At 39.0% G+C, this 17862-nt stretch overlaps 2 protein-coding genes across 6 annotated transcripts in view; one reads left to right on the top strand and one right to left on the bottom strand.

The window, feature by feature from the left end:
* Window positions 1-17862, top strand: part of LOC131073395 (uncharacterized) — a 90190-nt gene that overhangs the window by 60343 nt on the left and 11985 nt on the right. The gene's annotated exons all lie outside the window — the stretch shown is intronic.
* LOC131859449 (uncharacterized) lies at window positions 4230-5137 on the bottom strand. The gene is made up of 2 exons (XM_059213198.1): window positions 4538-5137; window positions 4230-4411 (listed from the first exon to the last, which is right to left on the bottom strand). The coding sequence occupies exons 1-2, from the start codon at window positions 5027-5029 to the stop codon at window positions 4271-4273; spliced, it is 633 nt and encodes a 210-aa protein (XP_059069181.1). The 5' UTR covers window positions 5030-5137; the 3' UTR covers window positions 4230-4270.

Below are 17862 nucleotides of genomic sequence, written 5' to 3' on the forward strand. Positions count from 1 at the left end.
TTTGATATTTTCTTCCTTATACTTCTCTTTCTTTTCTATCTCCCTGTCTAACCTTGCATTGATTGCCTTGAGAGTATCACCAACTTCCTGGAATTCCTGCTCTTTTGTAGTACAACCAAGGGCAACTAAAGTAATATGGAAATCCATGGGAGTAGCAGCATCCTTCGTCATCTCCAATAGGAATAGTCACCTGTGAAATCCACATTCCTGTCTCATTTCTAGTTATGCATGACAAAATCTCAGCCTTCTTTGATTCTTTTCCCTTGTTGCTCCTGGCTAAGTAGTCATCAATGTCGTCAATTGGTTGTGCCTCTACCATTTTCTTACTTTTCTCCATACTCCTCATTAGCCAATCAGGAATAGTGGCCATCTCCATACAATCATCGAGACACATCTCTCGATCAAGCTCTCTCAATGTCGAGATAACATCATCTTCATCATCATCAGGATTATCCTTAGTCAAATCATATACATTCTTCCCCAAACTAACCTCCAAAAAGACAGTAGGAGATCCCAATTGAACATTCTCTGGTAATATCACCGTGTTGTAACATTGTTGAATCTCCTTGTTTTGTTCTGGCACTTCAATCTCTTTGATTGATGAGACACTGAGGGGGGGTTGAAGGAATGATAAACTTTTGCTTCTTTTTCTTAACCTCCTCAATCTTCTTCCCTCTAGCCTTGACCTCTCCTGGTGTGTTCTTCCTTCGCTTGGGAGCTTGACTTTCCTCATCTGCATAAATCCTTATGTTGCTGATAGTTCTTTAATCAGCTTCGGAAGAGGATTCCTCTTGTTTCATCTTTTCATATGTGAAGATAACACCCATGTCAACTAACTTGTTCATCTGATTGTCTACCCATCCATGGGAGAAACTCAAGACTTCTCTCATCAATACACTCAAATTTGTCACTTCTTGTTCTGACCAATTAGGCAATAGAATCGCCTTCTTCATTTCATTCTCATATTGTGGGTCATCTAATATCTGATCAGGAATGAGGAAAAGTTTACACTTCCTCATGAAATTCACGGACATTTTGGACCACATTCTTCTTTTCAATGCTCGCTCATCCATTAGGTTGGCCCAATAATCTTCTACATCCACCTTGTGTGTGAACTTATCTCCCCCGATCCTTCCAACTTTCTTATGTGGATCAAACCTTTCTCTTCTCTTGTATGTCGTAAGGCGATAAGATGCAGGTTCCTCAATCACTGTGTTAGCTGTAGTGGTGAAATGGCAAACCTCCAATGTCTTCCCTACTGAAATAGGAAATTTCATACCCGTTCTATGTTTGTCCTTCTGGATAGAATCAAACTTCAGAAGCTGTCTCACCACCTCAAGTAATATCATTCTATCTGTAGGATACCTAGGGAGTTTGTAAGGTTCAGATTGAAATCCATGAATCCTTAGGTATGTGAAAGTGGGAAACTGTATGTACCATGATCCATGCTACTCAATCAACTCTGTTGCTTCCTTGGACAACCTTTTGTGAATTCTGCCCTGCAACATCTGTGTGATTTACATGGTGAATGCATCATTCACTCTTTTGTAATCTTCAATTTGATACATGTTCAGCTGTAGATAGCATTCATAACTCTTGTACTGCCCTTGTCCATTCCCGACTTCACCTCTTCATATCAATCCTTTGTAAGTGACAAATCGTGCAAGTATATACACGAGATAGGAAGTCATGGCAAATGATTTAGCTGAAAATCCAGATTGTCACTTATGATTTTTGACCAATTGATCAATGTTCCCTTCAGACAGTCTTGGATAAAATAGAACATCCATCCATGATATAATGCACCTTGTGACATTCCCATCACTTGGTTCAGTAGGAATGCCAAGTTGTTATATTCCTCTTTCAAATTTGTGCACGTGAGTGTCTTGGGAGCCTTGGAATGATGAACCCTAGGTTCGATCATCCATTCCTTGTTCACTATAGTTTTGCATGCATCCATCCTCTTCTTGTATTTTTCTTCATATTCATCCGTTGTCCTATCTTTCATATTTGCACCACGTGGAATTCCGAACACCTCAACAAGGAAAGCAATGGTGACACCCTTAGGAGTCTTGATCATTTGTGAGCGGGGATCATAACATCGCGCACATTTTAGGACTGGTTCACTGCACTGAATGGATTGCGGAAATCCAACGGCCTGGTAGATACCACTCTTTATAATGTTTACATAAGTAGAAGGAATCTGGTTTCCAATTCCGAACATCTGCTACTGCATCTGGTCCATGTTTAGGAAATGCATATTCGTATCAATAATCTCCTTCCATCTGGATGACATCTTGGATTTTGGATAGAATCCACTCTCAACTAACTTCTGTTGTTCCTTCCGAATGCTAATTCCGGATTTCGACATTGCACCTGTATGAAGCTGGAAGTTAGCAACCTCGGAAAATCTTCCTGACAACTATTTTCAGAATTGGAAAAGTTCTGATTTCTAATGATTTAGACAATTTTAGAGATGGAAATCAAGAATTTTATCCATATTTTAAACGAATTCTGAAAAAAGAACAAAAATGTGACAAGATTAGGGTATGAAACCCTCATGAAATTCATTAAAACCATCAATTTTCAGACTTAACAAAGACTGAAGACACCTCCTTAGAAATTTTATCAAAATTAAAGTGCAAAGAGTATACAGGATTGGGAAATGAACTAGGAAAAGTGTGAAAAATAGAATTTTCACTCAAAAATTGTCTGAAGACACCTTTCCCAAGTCAACAATGGCTACCAACAAGTCTGAAGACAACCTGCAACTCTACAAATTAGTCACTTAAATCATGTTGCAATCGCGTGAAATGCAAAAATTTGATGAAAATAATTCTCCCATGGTGAAAACAATCAATTCCAGGTATGTATGTATGGCTAGTAAAAGGAAGTTTTCTGAAGACAAGTCTGAAAATGTGTGTTTCTGAGTTATCAACACCTTGCAATGTGATAAGAAACCCTAGAAATGATCACAAAATGTCATATAAATGCCCTCCAAGTAAAATCGCTAAAGTTGGGAGAGGGCTGAAAATGAAGAATTTTATGAGGACAGCCCCTAGCAATGGTGTCTCAGACCTGCAACAGCGACAAAAGCTCTGAAAATGCACCTGAAACTCCTCCAAACAGCCCCTAAGAAAAATCACCTAAGGTGGAGATGAGCTGGGCAATGAAAATTAATTCTGAAAATTGTGTTTCCAGTCAACCATGGAGGTCAAAAATCTTTAGCAATGATGAAAATGTGCAGGTTCAGTCAACACTCAGCAAAGAACAATAATGGCAGCCCCTTGAAAATGAAGCATCTTGCTCAAACTTGGAGGAATTTGACCTCCCAAGTGAAATCACCCAGCTAGGGAGAATGGCGCCACCCCAAGAATTCGCCTAAGACAGTCTAAATGCTCTCCAAACCCACTCAAATAGTGCCCAAAAAAAATCGCCCAGGGCTGGAAATGCAGAAAATAATCATCAAACATCAACTTCAGCTCCAATGGTGTCAAGAAGACACTTAGCAAAAATCGCCTAGCTGGAAAAAATCGCCCAAATCAGCAACTTAGCAATTACACTTGGCAAATATATTCTGGCCTCCCTCTTTTAAACTAGTTTTCACCTCAAGTTCTCACCACACAAGCAATGTGGGATAAAACTTTGCTCTTTATACTTGCCTAGGAAAATCGATTTGCTTCTAGAAGGTAAAAATCATTTAATGTTTATTGCCTAGGTTGCCGGTTCGGGTTCGGGTTCGAAGAACCCAGTACGCTGGTACGGCAAAATTTCAAAAGGGGTTTGGGTTCGTTTGGGTTTGTTAGTACAAAAACATGTAATTTTTATATATATATATATATATATATTTTGATATTTGTGAAGCCTATAAGCATGAATTAAAATATGCATGTCACATAGCATCATATAAACAACAAAACAAACATAAACTTGTAATCATAGCATCATGATCATACCATAATTGATAATAGCATCATATACATCAAGTTTAATATCAAAATGACAAAATATTCAAGTATCATTGTTTCAACTTTCAACAATATAAACTTAAAGTTTAATCATCAAATGGATCATCTAATTCTTCATCCTCCTCCTCCTCCTCATTGACATTGACATTACATGAGCCAATGCCACTTGCACTTGCACTATTAGTTGGCTCAATTTCCGAGTCATCAAGTGTCAATGCAAGAAGCTGAGAAGTAGGAGCATCCAAATTAGTATGCTCTGGCTCTATATCCCACATCTTTGTTTCCCCTTGTGTGTAGTCATGTTATTTGTGTGAAAGAAGACGTAGGTTGGAATGCACATATACTAAATTCTCCGCTCTTTTTGATAGCAGCCTATTGCGCTTTACTGAGTGGATGAAAGAGTATGTGCTCCAATTTCTTTCTGAAGCAGATGAACTAGCAACCTATGAAGACAAAGTAAACAATTAAAGTTATACATTAATAAAAATAAAATTACTAGCAACCTATGAAGACAAAGTAAACTATAAATAAACTAAAACTTGTAAATTTAAAATTTTAATTAATTAAACTTGTGATAAAACTTTTATAGCGAGGGATTGTAGGTGTTGGAAGCATGTGCCATGGAAGTACCACCAGCTATGAGCATCTTTCTTGGATCTATGACGAAGTGCATCAACACTTAGACCATTCCCATTTGCGAATTCTATGAACTCATTTGTAACAACATCTCGCAAATCATCATCGGGATATAGTCTAAGAAATGCTGCCTTGTACCCATCAGATACTTCTAGATCTCTCCATGGTGGAATCCTTCCTGGTTTATCAAGAAACTGATTGCTATAGTACTTAGGTGTCAAGGCATAGGCAAGAAGGTGCAAAGGAGTGGTCATCTTATTCCACCTCTCTACAATAATTACTTCCAGTTCTTTGAAGAATTTCTCCTGAGGATCATTCTCTTTTTCATTTATAGTGACCTTTATTTTTTCAAGCATTGAATCAATGCCATCATAAATCTCACCTATGCAAGGCCTATCCATGTTTGTATAGCAAATCATGCTCATGATGGGTTCAATGATACTTAGGAGATATGTAACAAGATCCCACCATTTCTCATTCAATATTCTATCCCTAATTTTTTCTGCCCTCTCAGTGCTACTTTGCTTCCATACAGTCCAATTGGTGCTGATCACCATATTGCATAGTGCCACTCCAACTTTCACAAGTCGTCTTTAGACGATTGTGTTTGATGCAAAACGGGTCTCAGCAACCTATAACACAAATTAATGCCAAATGATTAAAAAATAAAGCCAAACTTTAAAGAAGAATACACAATATAGCTTACACAATGATATTATTAACATTGAAAATTCAAAAAAATCAGAAAATGTAAAATTAAATTACTATTTCACTTACCTTCAATAGCTCCAAATTCGAATAGGTTCTAAAAATCCCTTGAGACATGTGGTGGTTTGTGATGAACATCTGGATGTTCTCAGCCTCTGCATACACATCTCTGATCCATTTTATTTTTTGCCCAATCCTTTGTAGCATAAGATTGAGTGAATGTACCGCACAAGGTGTCCAAAAGATGTGATCATAGCGTTGCTCAACCAACAAACCAGCAGCTCTACAATTTTTTGCATTGTCCGTTATGACTTGGACAACATTGCGGGGTCCCACAGACTCAATGGCAGAGATGAGAATTTCTGCAATAAATTGGCCATCTTTTATTTGGCCCTTACAATCCACAGCTCTCAAAAACATTGCCCCTTTAGGGGACACCGCTATGACATTGATCAAGGGACGGTTTTTAGCATCTTTCCACCCATCTGAAACAATTGTTACACCTGTCTCAACCCATGAATCCCTTATGGGTTTCAATGCATCTTCAACCCTCTTCACCTCTTTCTCCAATAATGTTCCACGTACCTTCTCATAACCGGGGCCCTTATACCCTCTTGGTGCCTCATTTACACTTTTTATCATTTGCTTCCAATATGGAGAGCGAACAACATTGAATGACAACCCATTTGCATAAATGCATTTTTACTATATCTTGATCAGCATTGTCTCTACTCTCATTTTGGAATGCGGTTTCTAAAGGCCCCTTTGTTCTTTTACGTGTCAAGGGTGGTTCACTTTGAGGTTCATTTATGGCAAAGAAGGGATGGTCTTCTACTACAATACTGGGATTAGAAGGGCCTTGCATTCCCTTTGTTTTCTTTGATGCGGTTTGGTTCAATCTACGGGCTTCCCTCTCTTTTGCCGCCTCATGCTCCCTAATAGATTTCATCACTGTCTCATCTGGTATAGGTTTACCATTTTTTCTAGGGCATTTTTTGATGCCTCTTCCTTTTATTCCACACAAATGGCCTACCACCTGATAATATGAACTATTACGTTCAATATCACATCCATGGCATCATGTTGCTAAAACCCTAAACTAACCAACACAGAAAGTGGGAACGAGGGGTCTCCGTTTGCAATGGGGCGATGTGTGAAAAGGTCACAACAGGTGCCTAGTTGGCTGCTTGAGGTGTTTGGCTGTCAGCTTGAGCTATGTGTGTGTCTGCATCAGCAGTTTGAATGCCTACTTGTCACTATATCAGCTGCTACTTCAGATTCATCCAAGTCACCTTGCTTTGTGGGACCTGATTCTTATTGAATCAATTTTTTCTTTCATATTTGAAATTCAACGGAGACTTCATTTGTATTTCGGCAGCATGTATGTGAATTATTTTCGGTGGCTAATAAAGAGGAATGTGACGACTTTTCTAATTGAAAAGCTTTCAATGCATATTCTTCATACGTAGTTCTGAAACTCTTCTTGTAACGTCTTTATACATATCACATATTTTTGTGTGGCGGCTGGAATTGTTTTTTGAAAAGGAATGTAACGGCATATTCAAGTCGTATTTATTTATTTTTCCTTCAGATGTGTTTAATTCTTTTCTGGACAGAGGTCGTGGTATTTGTGTGGCATGGAAATTTATTCCATTTTGCTGTTGTGGCTGGATGGGACTATTGGTGAGCTGTTCTATATGCTGGAAGTCTTTATTTTTCTGTGTAAGCTGTTTTTCTTCAGCTATGATGTGAAGTCGTGGGAGTTAGTGGCGAAGAAGAAAAATATATTTCTACAGAATCCTTGGTGTGGTGTGTGTGATTTTTTTTTTGTGACTACATATATAGTGGCTGCCAGAAATAAAGACAGTTTGATTACAAGTCAGGGTGTTGGTTATTTTGGGTGAAGGAATAAAAACGAATTTATCGGGTGATGTTAAGATAATTGAAGATATATCTTTTGAAAAAGGTGTGCAATGGTTAATTTGTGTGTGATGGAGGAGTCAAGTAAATAGGAGGGAGTCGGCATTATTTTGGTGGGTAAAATTTCAAAAATTGTAACTATTCTATGCTGTGCGTGTGGACATTAGTGCTTGTTGAGCCATATTTTCAATGTGAGAAGTTATCGGCTGAGTGTTATACTATGGAAGATATAAGCTGTAAATCTTTAAGAGCTGCTGTGAACTTTAAAAAAAATCTGCCTCTAGTTTTGCTGTTGACTCAAAAGGGGAGTTGGCATTGAAATGTGGGGAGTGGCTTTGGAGTGGATATAGGCATTTAAAGTTTCCAGGATTATATGAAAAGATATTCAAATTTGGGTTTGTCCTTTTGATGTTGGCGGTTGTGCTATGATAGTATGGTGGATATTAAACATCAGAATGAAAGAGTTGTGTGGTGTCTAGACATTTTGTTTTGTTGTCTGAAATCTGACTAAAAGGGGGACTTTGCTGGATGTATTTTTGGGATAAGCAGATATTTTCTGATATAAGCGATTCATCTTGATGTGTGGGTTTTCAAATGCATGGTACTGTGTTAAAATTTGTGTGATGTTTGACTCCAGACTTGTGTGCTGCTTTTGTATATATCAGATTAAGGATGCTGTATAAGTTATGATGGTATTTGTTGCTGTGTGAAGGAAATGAGCTCGGGGCTACAAGGAATCAGTCTGAAGAGCTAGTTGGTACTGAACATTATTTTGAAATTGCTGGTGCAGTGTTTTGTTTCAGAATTTTGTTTGTGGGGTTGGTGCCCCTTTTGTTCTTAGTTGGTGCTGAGAAGAGAGTTGGTGCTCTCTCTAATAGAGTTCTTTTTGTAATCAGGGTTGGTGCCCATACAAGTTTATGGAAGTCTTTTGATGCTGTGGTTTTTTACCCGAAAGGGTTTTCCACAAGAAAAATCCGAGTTCTTGCTTTGTATTTTGTTTGCTTTTTATCACTGCATGTTCTTTAGTTTCTTGAGTGTGTTGAAGTTCAGAAAAGTTTGAAACACTGATTCAACCCCCCCCTTTCTCAGTGTTTCCTGTGTGATCTACAGTTGAGACCTGAAAAGAAACATACAAATAGGTGAATTTACAGTGAAACTTGTAGTGCCCGCCAAAATACCCTAGAGAAATACACTTAATCTAACTACAAATAGAGATAATTTTTTTTTAAAGCACATCTACTAAACAACACATATGTCTATAACATCCATCTAATGCATATCATATACATCATCTACTAAATGCATCATTACAAATTGCATCTTATTCTTAATTACCACATTACATAACACATCATAACACAATTTACGCAAGCGGAATAACATATCATATCATCTTTCCCCTAGGGTATCTCAACGTCACTACTTAAGAGTGGCATCCTATAGTCTAGGTTCATTTTAAGCACCACTACCAAATGTTCTTAAATCCATATAATGCATTTATTCTATCATCATACAGCTAATACATATCCTTCCTAACATCATGATTTTAGTTTCATAATCACTCATTACTTCCATTAAGACTACCTTAGATCTAGGAATCTTATGCATAACATTAGGATTACTTTCTTATGCAATAACATTAACATACATCCATGATATCTAATCAAATACATGTTCCATCAAGAATCATACATCAAACTTATTTAAACATACAATATGACAACTCGTGTCACATTCAAGAATACCATTTTATTACATACAATTTCTAGTCTTACAATGTCATATTACATAGATTCACTTTTTCAAGGTACATGATCCTTTCCTTAATACTATGCCATCATGAATACGTGAGTAATACAACACTTAAAATCAGCTGCAAGTCTTCTCACATAATGAAGAGCAATAGAATCCACATCCACGCACACAACTCCAATGAAGAATATCCCAATGGGAGAAGGCATCAAACCACCCGACCATGTAGAACCAAATAGGAACCACCCCCCGTGCTATAGGAGATGACATGGGGTTCCAACACTCACTTATGACCTAGGATGACACCTAACAACCATGGGACTCAACATAGCACATAATGAACTCAACATAACAATAATCACATAACTTCACAAAGCTGTAATCAACGATAGACTCTTCCAGAGGCGTACAATAAAATCATGGCATATGGACATGGTCACATGCAGAAATGAAGTGTCATCACATGCTGTCTTCATATAGAAGATAATATGGCCATCCTTACTAGTCACACTCCTACGTGCTAGCCTCACAAAGAAGGCAATTATACACCCATAGTAGACATGAATGCTATCCTCACAAAGAAGAGCAATCCATACTCCTAATAGTCATACAAGCTACCCTCACAAAAGAAGGGTGAAAACAATCCCTTAATAGACATGTGGAGCCATCTCAACCTATGTGAGTACCAGGGAGATTAGCTTGCCATCTCATATGGCCCAACCATATAGAATTATCTTATTAGGTGAAATCCAAACCCAATCAATTGTTACAAGTTATCATTGAATTATAAAGAGGAAAACTCCCATTGTACCATGGTGGTCTAGGTGCCAAGCAACCTAACTCACGTGACCTCGGTCATCACAAGGAAGCCCACTCCCCCTAATCATATGCCAAGCCATAGGGTAACACTTAAAATTACATCACAGCACATGAAAGAATACTCACAAAGAGATCTTCAAGAACATATAACATCACTGAGCACATACTGCACATAAAGCATACATATGAACCATTACAAGCATAAGGCCTTCACAAATACCTCATAGGCATAGTACTGAAGCAAGAACATGAAACATAAGAACATCATAAACTACTGCAAATCCTCAACAACGAGGTACAAAACTTCCCACTAGAGTCATAGAAACAATCTTCAAACAACAAGGCAAGAACCTCTTACTCGAGCAAACTTTTGCATAAGGAAACTCCTCAACGGTAGGGCATGATCCCACATATCGGAGCACAAAATACATCATGAAACATCATATAACATCATGAATCAATCAAAATTACTCAACACAGACTTCATATGCCTCTGGAAACATCACACAATTCAAACTAGGGCTTTACAGCACCAAAATTGACCTTTCTGGGCATTCTGGACCAGTTTAGCTCTCTTGGTATGCACAGTGGCGTTTTTGGTTTGTAGGGTAGCGTTTCTGGTACCTAGCATAGCGTTTCTGGTTCATTGCATAGCGTTTCTGGTCCATTGGTTAGCGTTCTGGGTCCATAGGTTAGCTCTCTCAGTCTGTAGGTTAGCTCTCCTGGTCAGTTTGTCAGCTCTCTGGGTCTGAACAATGGCGTTTCTGTTATGCATAGCAGCGTTCTTGGTAGATAGGGTGGCATTCCTGGTTAGTTTGGGGGCGTTTCTAGTTGGTTTGGTGGCGTTTCTGGTAATGTATACAATAACTCAAGTTTGAAGGATCTTGAAGGTAAAGTAGCTGCCCAGATTGACTCGGGAGACAAAAACGACCTCATGGGCATGACCAAGAGGTTGGATAAGCATTAGAAGAGGTGTACACAAGGTTTATGCATCAAATGCAACTCACAGAAATGAGTTTGCAACTCAGTGGGTAAGTATTTTGGCTAAAACTGTAGTTTAGATCCAAAGAGCAAAGGAGAGCACCTAATCTCTGCATAGGCCAAAAGAACTGAACCAAAACATTTCCAAACCTTCCAATACTCCAATAACAAGATTACAAATGCCTGAACATGACATGGACACTTCAGTGTGAGCTTCAGGAGCTCTTACAATGCAACCGACACATTCAAATAAGAGAAAACAACTCCTATCTCAACTAGGAGTTCACAAGAGAACAATACACAAACAGATATCCAAAACACTCTTAGAACATACTGGAAACATCAACATTCATATGCATGGGATCCATTTTCATTTTAACAACATTTCAGAGATGGAACATTCCCGGAAAACACAGTCAAGAGAATTTCACAGAGAAGATTCACAATAACGATTCACTTGGGTCCCACTGGACCCTTACGTGCTCCACGACCCTGACCCCTGAGGGTCAGCCCTCTATGCTAAGGAATGCGCACGGGCTCCAGAGAAAGTTGCCTGTCCTCGACCTACAATGCATGCCAATCCAAAACATGCGATATATCAGGATGATAGAGCCTCAAAACATTAGTGAAATTAGTTTCATCTATCTCCACGAAAAGAGTAGTATCATCAACGAATTGGGCATTGATCAAAACCTCATTATTGGGTAGAGAGATACCATGGATAGGAGAAATGATATTGGTCCTTAAAAACATAATATAAGGCATCTGTAGTAAGAACAAAAAGAGCCGGAACTATAGGACAGCCTTGCTTAATTAACCTTTGAAGAAGAATGGGATCAGACAGGGAGCCATCGATGTCAACTTGGGTAGAAGAATCTTGAATAAAACATTGAGCCACTGCCTCTTAATAAATCCAGTTTTAGTAACAAAGATAACTTTACCCAAAATATTAGTTAACCTCCTAGCCAGTAGCTTTGCCAAAATTTTGTAGGACACATTTAATAATGTTATAGGCCTCCAATTCTTTATCTGAGACATTTCCTCATCCTAGGGATGAGTTTTATAATATCTCTATTGATATTAGCTCCCAAGGGACCATACTGAGAAGCCTCTAAATAAACTTTTAACAATTCATCACAAATCCAGCCAATGTTGGATTTGTAGAACTCAATAGGAAGTCCATCACATCCAAGGGACTTTCCATTCTGAAAAGAGCCTATGGTATCTTTAATTTCATCAACTATAATATCCATGTGTAGAAGGGCAGCATCAGATTGAGAAATTTTCTTAGGAACAATTTTTTTGGTAAAATGTTCTAGCTTCCTGTTGACGTGTATTTTCTACACAATCATACACAGAATAAAATACCGACAGGCATCTTATCCTCTCTTGAGAAAATAGTCTCTAACTGCTGAAGATCTGCAAAAAAGGATCAGTTAGATGGACTCCAAGGTTCTTTTAGTGGGGTCTCCACGTGTGGACAAGCTTTTTTAGTGGTATGATGTGATTTGCTGTTTCCTCCAAGGCGTCTTACGGATTCAAAGGCTCGAAGATTTTACTAATCTAAAAAGGAACTTTCAAAAAATAGCAAAAGGACAGGGTTTAAGGAAGTCTAATCTAGCCTAACCCTATGAACGACTTAGCATGAATGAGATTTGGCAAGACTCAACCAACTTCAATTTTGCCATAAGACAACAACTCAATTGAAATTAGTGCGATCTTCTAAGGTAATAATGGTGTTCAATGCATCAAAGACCAAGGACACTACTACGAAGGTACATATCCTAGATACGAAAATGCTTGAAGGTTAAGGACTCAAAATGTTTTCCAGTCGACCACGCAAGGCGTTCCTACAATCAGCAAGAAGCTAGTGGTTTGGATTGCGAATCCTACCAAATATCAAATCTCACACTTAGCCTTTCAAATTAACAAACTACTTTGATTGAGCGTGATTCAAGTACATCCAACAACCATGAAGATAACTTAAGAAATTTGCAACAAAACACCATAACTTCAATATTTTATTGATTTCCAAGTCATCATATACAACAATTGCTTGAATTTCTCTCTTCAAGACTCAATCTTGCTACAAAATAAAAATTGCTTCTAACTCTAATCTCTCTTCTATCAACTATTATCTCTTACACAATTCACTATTACTCTATTCTACCAAATGAAATGAAAAATGGGGGTATAAATAGCATCCCCAGTTACAATGAAAGGTCCAGATTGAAAGTAAATCAATGGACAAGATCATGACACCTAAACCCTAATTAGGGTTTGTTACAAATGACCTCCTTTTTACTGAACAACATTAAATACATAGCCAAATATTAAATTTGGCACAAAAATCTAGGAGGTATCAACCAATGAGAAATAAGATGTCATGTCATCTGTAACAACCTTTCATCTAGAATCTTATTCCCTTTCCAATTCTCTTTCTTAGCATATGCAATGAATTTTGTCACGATTCCTTCGATTTCTGTGCTTGGAATCTCGGGAAGATTCTTGATACTCTCTTCTAAGTGGATGACCTGATCAAATGCATCTAGAAGAGCTGTGTCCCAAGTAGGTTCAAGTTCCTTTGTTCTATCAATCAGGAGCATGGTGGCATACATCTGATCATACTGCTCATTTGTAACATCTGCGTCCTTGCGAAAGATGATCTTGATTCTATCCTCAAATTCTTGTAAATCCACATCTGTCTCGACCTCGATCCTTCTGCCAAGAATGGTACGAAGTACCTCAAATACTCTGTCCTGGATCGGATTGATCACCTCCTCAACTTGACCACATCTAACACTGATGTCCTCGAAGAGAACACTCTTTATATGGAGTAAGGTTGACCATTGAAACAAACTGTGAGAATCACCTTCTAAGATCCTCTCCTGCGCTAAAATTCTTCTGGATGTGTGTCTTATAACTTTCAAGACAGGGATGACAACGTCCTTGGTATGGGCAAATGCAGCTACTGTTGCCATCAATCTGTGGATAATCTCAAGAACTTGGATAGCCTGATGGGTGATCTTCGACATCCTTGTAACAAACTCTATGGCCATTGTATGAGATCTATCCATCCAACTAGATGTACGCTGGACCAGGTTCCTGAATCTTTCTGCTTCATTGATCGATTGAAGGGGCAATGCCTGCAATGGTGATCTAACTGGATCCTGACGTCCCAAAGGTTCATTGATGTGACTGAAATATGTCCTCCATGCACCGACCTCTTTCTCAAGCTTTCTATTCTTTTCCACTTCTTCTCTAAACTTGTCCTTCAATGCCTCAAAGGTGTCGGTGGCATCATCTAAAGTCTGCTCTGCTGTGGATGGTCCTAACTCAATAGTCTGTATATGATAGTCTTCTGCTAGGATCTCACCCTCATATTTGTCTGCTGCTGGTGTAGCTATCTGCAGTTTTCTAGATCCAGTCTCATCTCGAATCATCTTGGACATCTTTGTAGCCTTCTTCTTCTCTGTTGTCATATGTGAACGTCCCACGAGGCTCTCTAAATCAATTGCACTGTCCTCGTCCTCAATTACGATCACCTTAGTCAATCTTTCCTTCAACCAATCTGGGATATTTGATCTTGTCTCTTGAACTTGAATTTCTTTATGTACTATTTCTTCTTGTCTGGGAGGAGATGTTACTTCATTATCATTATCTAAATCATAGTCTTGGAGAGATCCATCTGACGAAACATGCTGTGCCTGTCCTTCCTCCTGTCTATCATTCTGTACCATCGATTCCATGGACTCTTCCACTCGAACTGTTCTATCTTCTGGTCTGGAAGAAGTACCTGGTGTTTGATCTTTGTTGGCACCTTGCTTTTTCTTGGAAGACTCTTTCTTTTCTGATCTTTCCTTTCTCTTCGAACCTCTCGAATGGAGATTGCCCTCACTGGCACATCGAAGGTTACCTTCACCTGAATTCCTAGGATTAGGATTGCCTTCACTAACACTGGCTCCACCTTCGGCTGGCTTTTCTTCCAAAGTAAAAGACATGGCTATGCCCTGTTCTCTTAACCTCTGATGCTGAACGTCTACCCATCTGCGAGTACAAGACAAGACTGGTGCCATCAAATCATCTAAATCCACGGCCTCGGGCTCATTCCAATTCAAACTAATTGTTTTACTTTCTCTATCATATGAAGATTGGATGTGCCTGCCGTTGTCCTGAGCTTGGTCGGCTACTCGGTAAATCTTACATTTCCTGATGAAATCCAAAGGCAATCTAGAATGTATCTTTCGTTTCACTTCGAGATCATCTAGGAGATTCATCATAAAATCTTCAATTTGGTGCTCATGTCTAAATCTTCTACCGACCGTCTCCTCTAAATGTCCATGTGGATCAAAACTATTCCTCCAAGCAAAAGATGAAAAAGGATACAAGGCTAACTCCTTCTCTGCGTCATCCATGGCTAAGACATTAGGACATACCTCAACTGAATTACCCAAAATAATAGGTACCTGAACTCCATTCTGATGTCTGTGTCTGAATGCCTTCACATATGCTGCCAACTGCCTTGTTACTTCAAGTAACACAATTCTATCTGTCGGGTACCTCGGCAACATGTATGGAGGTAAAGGACATCCATACACTCTAATGTAAGTGAACTTGGGAAACTGAATGAACCAAGCACCGTACCTCTTGATGAATTCCTGGGCATCCTGAGATAATCTGTTGTGAATCCCTCCTTGCAATGTCCTTGTGATGTTCATCGTGAAAGTATCATTGACTAACTTGTAGTTCTTCCCTGGTGGATGATGCAAGTAGGTATAGGATTCACAAACTCTGACCTCGCCGGGTCCTCTTCCAATCACTCCTCTGTGAGGTAGTCCTGCGTACTCAACGCTCCTGATTAAGGCATAGATGACGTATGAACTCATGTGGAAGGACTTAGTAGCCCTGAGTCTTCTCAACTGTACGTCTAAGCAATGGCTAATTATCCTAGCCCAATGTATGGTACCCTTTCCTTGAACAATCACCTGGATGAAGTAAAACATCCATTTCTCAAAATAGAAGGCATGAGGTGCTCCTGTAACTCTGTTGAGCATGGTAATCAAATCTCTGTACTCCTCTTGGAAATCAATCCTGTGTGGTGTGTTCGGTACTTTGCTCAGACGGGGACGACTCTTAAGTAGCCAGTTCTTGTTGATTATGCTTAGGCAAGCATCTGGATCATCATCGTACACTGATCTGGCTCCTTCAATGCTCTTGTATATCATGTCCCTGTGCTCTGGAAGATGGAAGGCTTCACTTATGGCTTCCTCTGAAAGGTACGCCAAAGTGTTTCCCTCATTGGACACAATTGTCCTGGACTGTGGATTGTAATGACGGGCACACTCGATCATCAACTCGTGGCACTGAATGGCTGGAGGAAAACCGGCTGCCTTGATGATGCCACTCTCTATTATTCTCTGGGCGACAGGTGATGGCTTGCCGATGTAAGGGACCTCTCGAAACTTCTTCGTGCTAAAGTTCCCCAAGTTTGTATCTCCAATGTTGCTCCACTTGGACACGATCTTGGTCTCCACTTCTTCGGTCTTCTGATCTTCTTTCATGAGAGCCGAGCGACTGGTGGATGCTCCCGCCTTTGGGGTCGCCATACCTACACAACATTTCATTATAAGAAATAGATTTTGCAATAAATAACGTAAATAAGAGAGATAAATTTTAGGAAACCTCATGATAAGTCTCTAGAGTTATCATTTCCTAAAAAAAAACGATTGAGCCAAGAGATTTAAAATTCAAAATTTCAAAATTTGAAATATGACGATGAATGAATAAAACAATAATAATTAAATCGCCATACCTCGATAGAGAGCTAACTCTAGAATGCAAAAACAAAATTTGCCTAGGCAAAATTGAGGTATAAAGTAATCTTCAATATGATCTCCTCAAAATTGACTTCGCCACCTCTGGAGAGAACGTGATCTTCAATTATCGCCTTGGACGTGGTCTCAAATGGATCTTCAAGTTCGCACTTTGGCGTGGTCTTCAAATGGATCTTCAAATTCGCCTTGGTGTGGTCTCCAAGTCCTTAGCAAATTCGCCTCAATATATCCTCAAGTTCGCGCTTGGTGTGGTCTTCAAATTCGCACCACCCTTGGTCTTCAACGTAATTCGCACTCTATACTTGATGATATACTTTGCATCACCTTTGGTTTGGATTCGCACCACCTTTTGATAACTAAGCACGCCACCCTTGGATGAATGAAACTCGCACCACCTTTGAACACACTTCGCACTATATTCGCTTCTCCTTGATTCGCATGAAGAAAGGTAAAAATGATGTAGAAATGATAGTTTTTACCCCCCTTATATAGCGCGTTCATCCTTCACCCCTTAGGCCGACTTGATAAAAATAAAACCATTTTTTAAATGATTTGCAATGAAATGACAAGGCCGACTTGCCTAATTGAGCGCTCAAATCGATTTTTTATTAATTAAATAATTAATTATTAATGCCTTGCGTTTTTTAATTTGCAAATTTCGATTCTAATAAAGGCAAAATAATTAATAAATGTTTAACGCCATATTAAATGCTAAATAAACAAGATTTTCAAATTTTAAATCGATTTAGCATTTAAGGAAATTTGAATTGTTTAATTTGGCGCCAAAAATATGAAAATAAAGGGACGTACCTCATCGCTCTGGTCCCTTGGAGAGGGACAGGAGCGATCCATGATTTTGGTCTTGATTTTGCATTTTCAACGTTCAACTCCTTCATTTCCACGTTCCAAATCGATCATCTGGTGGTCCTTCGAATTTAAATTTCTTTCTTGTGCGAGCAAGTGCATCTCATGACCATTATCGCCCTGGTCCCTTGGAGAGGGACAGGAGCGATCCTAAGGTTTTTGCTTGAAATTCTCCATTTTGGTACGATCCTTTCCTTGTATCATCTTCCAAATGCCATTTAAAACCTTGTGCGTCCTTGTCTTAACGTGATTTTCAAAGAATATCATGTGTTTTGCCTAACATCGCCCTTGTCCCTTGGAGAGGGACAGGAGCGATCTCCATGTCTTCACGTTCATCTTGTATCTTTGACCTTCGAACTTCCATTGTAAGGCGAATAATA

The sequence above is a fragment of the Cryptomeria japonica genome, chromosome 10 (genome assembly GCF_030272615.1).
Source record: "Cryptomeria japonica chromosome 10, Sugi_1.0, whole genome shotgun sequence".
NCBI lineage: Eukaryota > Viridiplantae > Streptophyta > Pinopsida > Cupressales > Cupressaceae > Cryptomeria > Cryptomeria japonica.

Bases quoted from the DNA above. Each gene is read 5' to 3' on its own strand.
- LOC131859449 (XM_059213198.1), bottom strand. From the start codon at position 5,029: ATGAGCATGATTTGCTATACAAACATGGATAGGCCTTGCATAGGTGAG. The intron at 4,412-4,537 runs GTTTAATTAATT...TTGTCTTCATAG, and splicing joins CTATAAAAGTTTTATCACAA to GTTGCTAGTTCATCTGCTTC.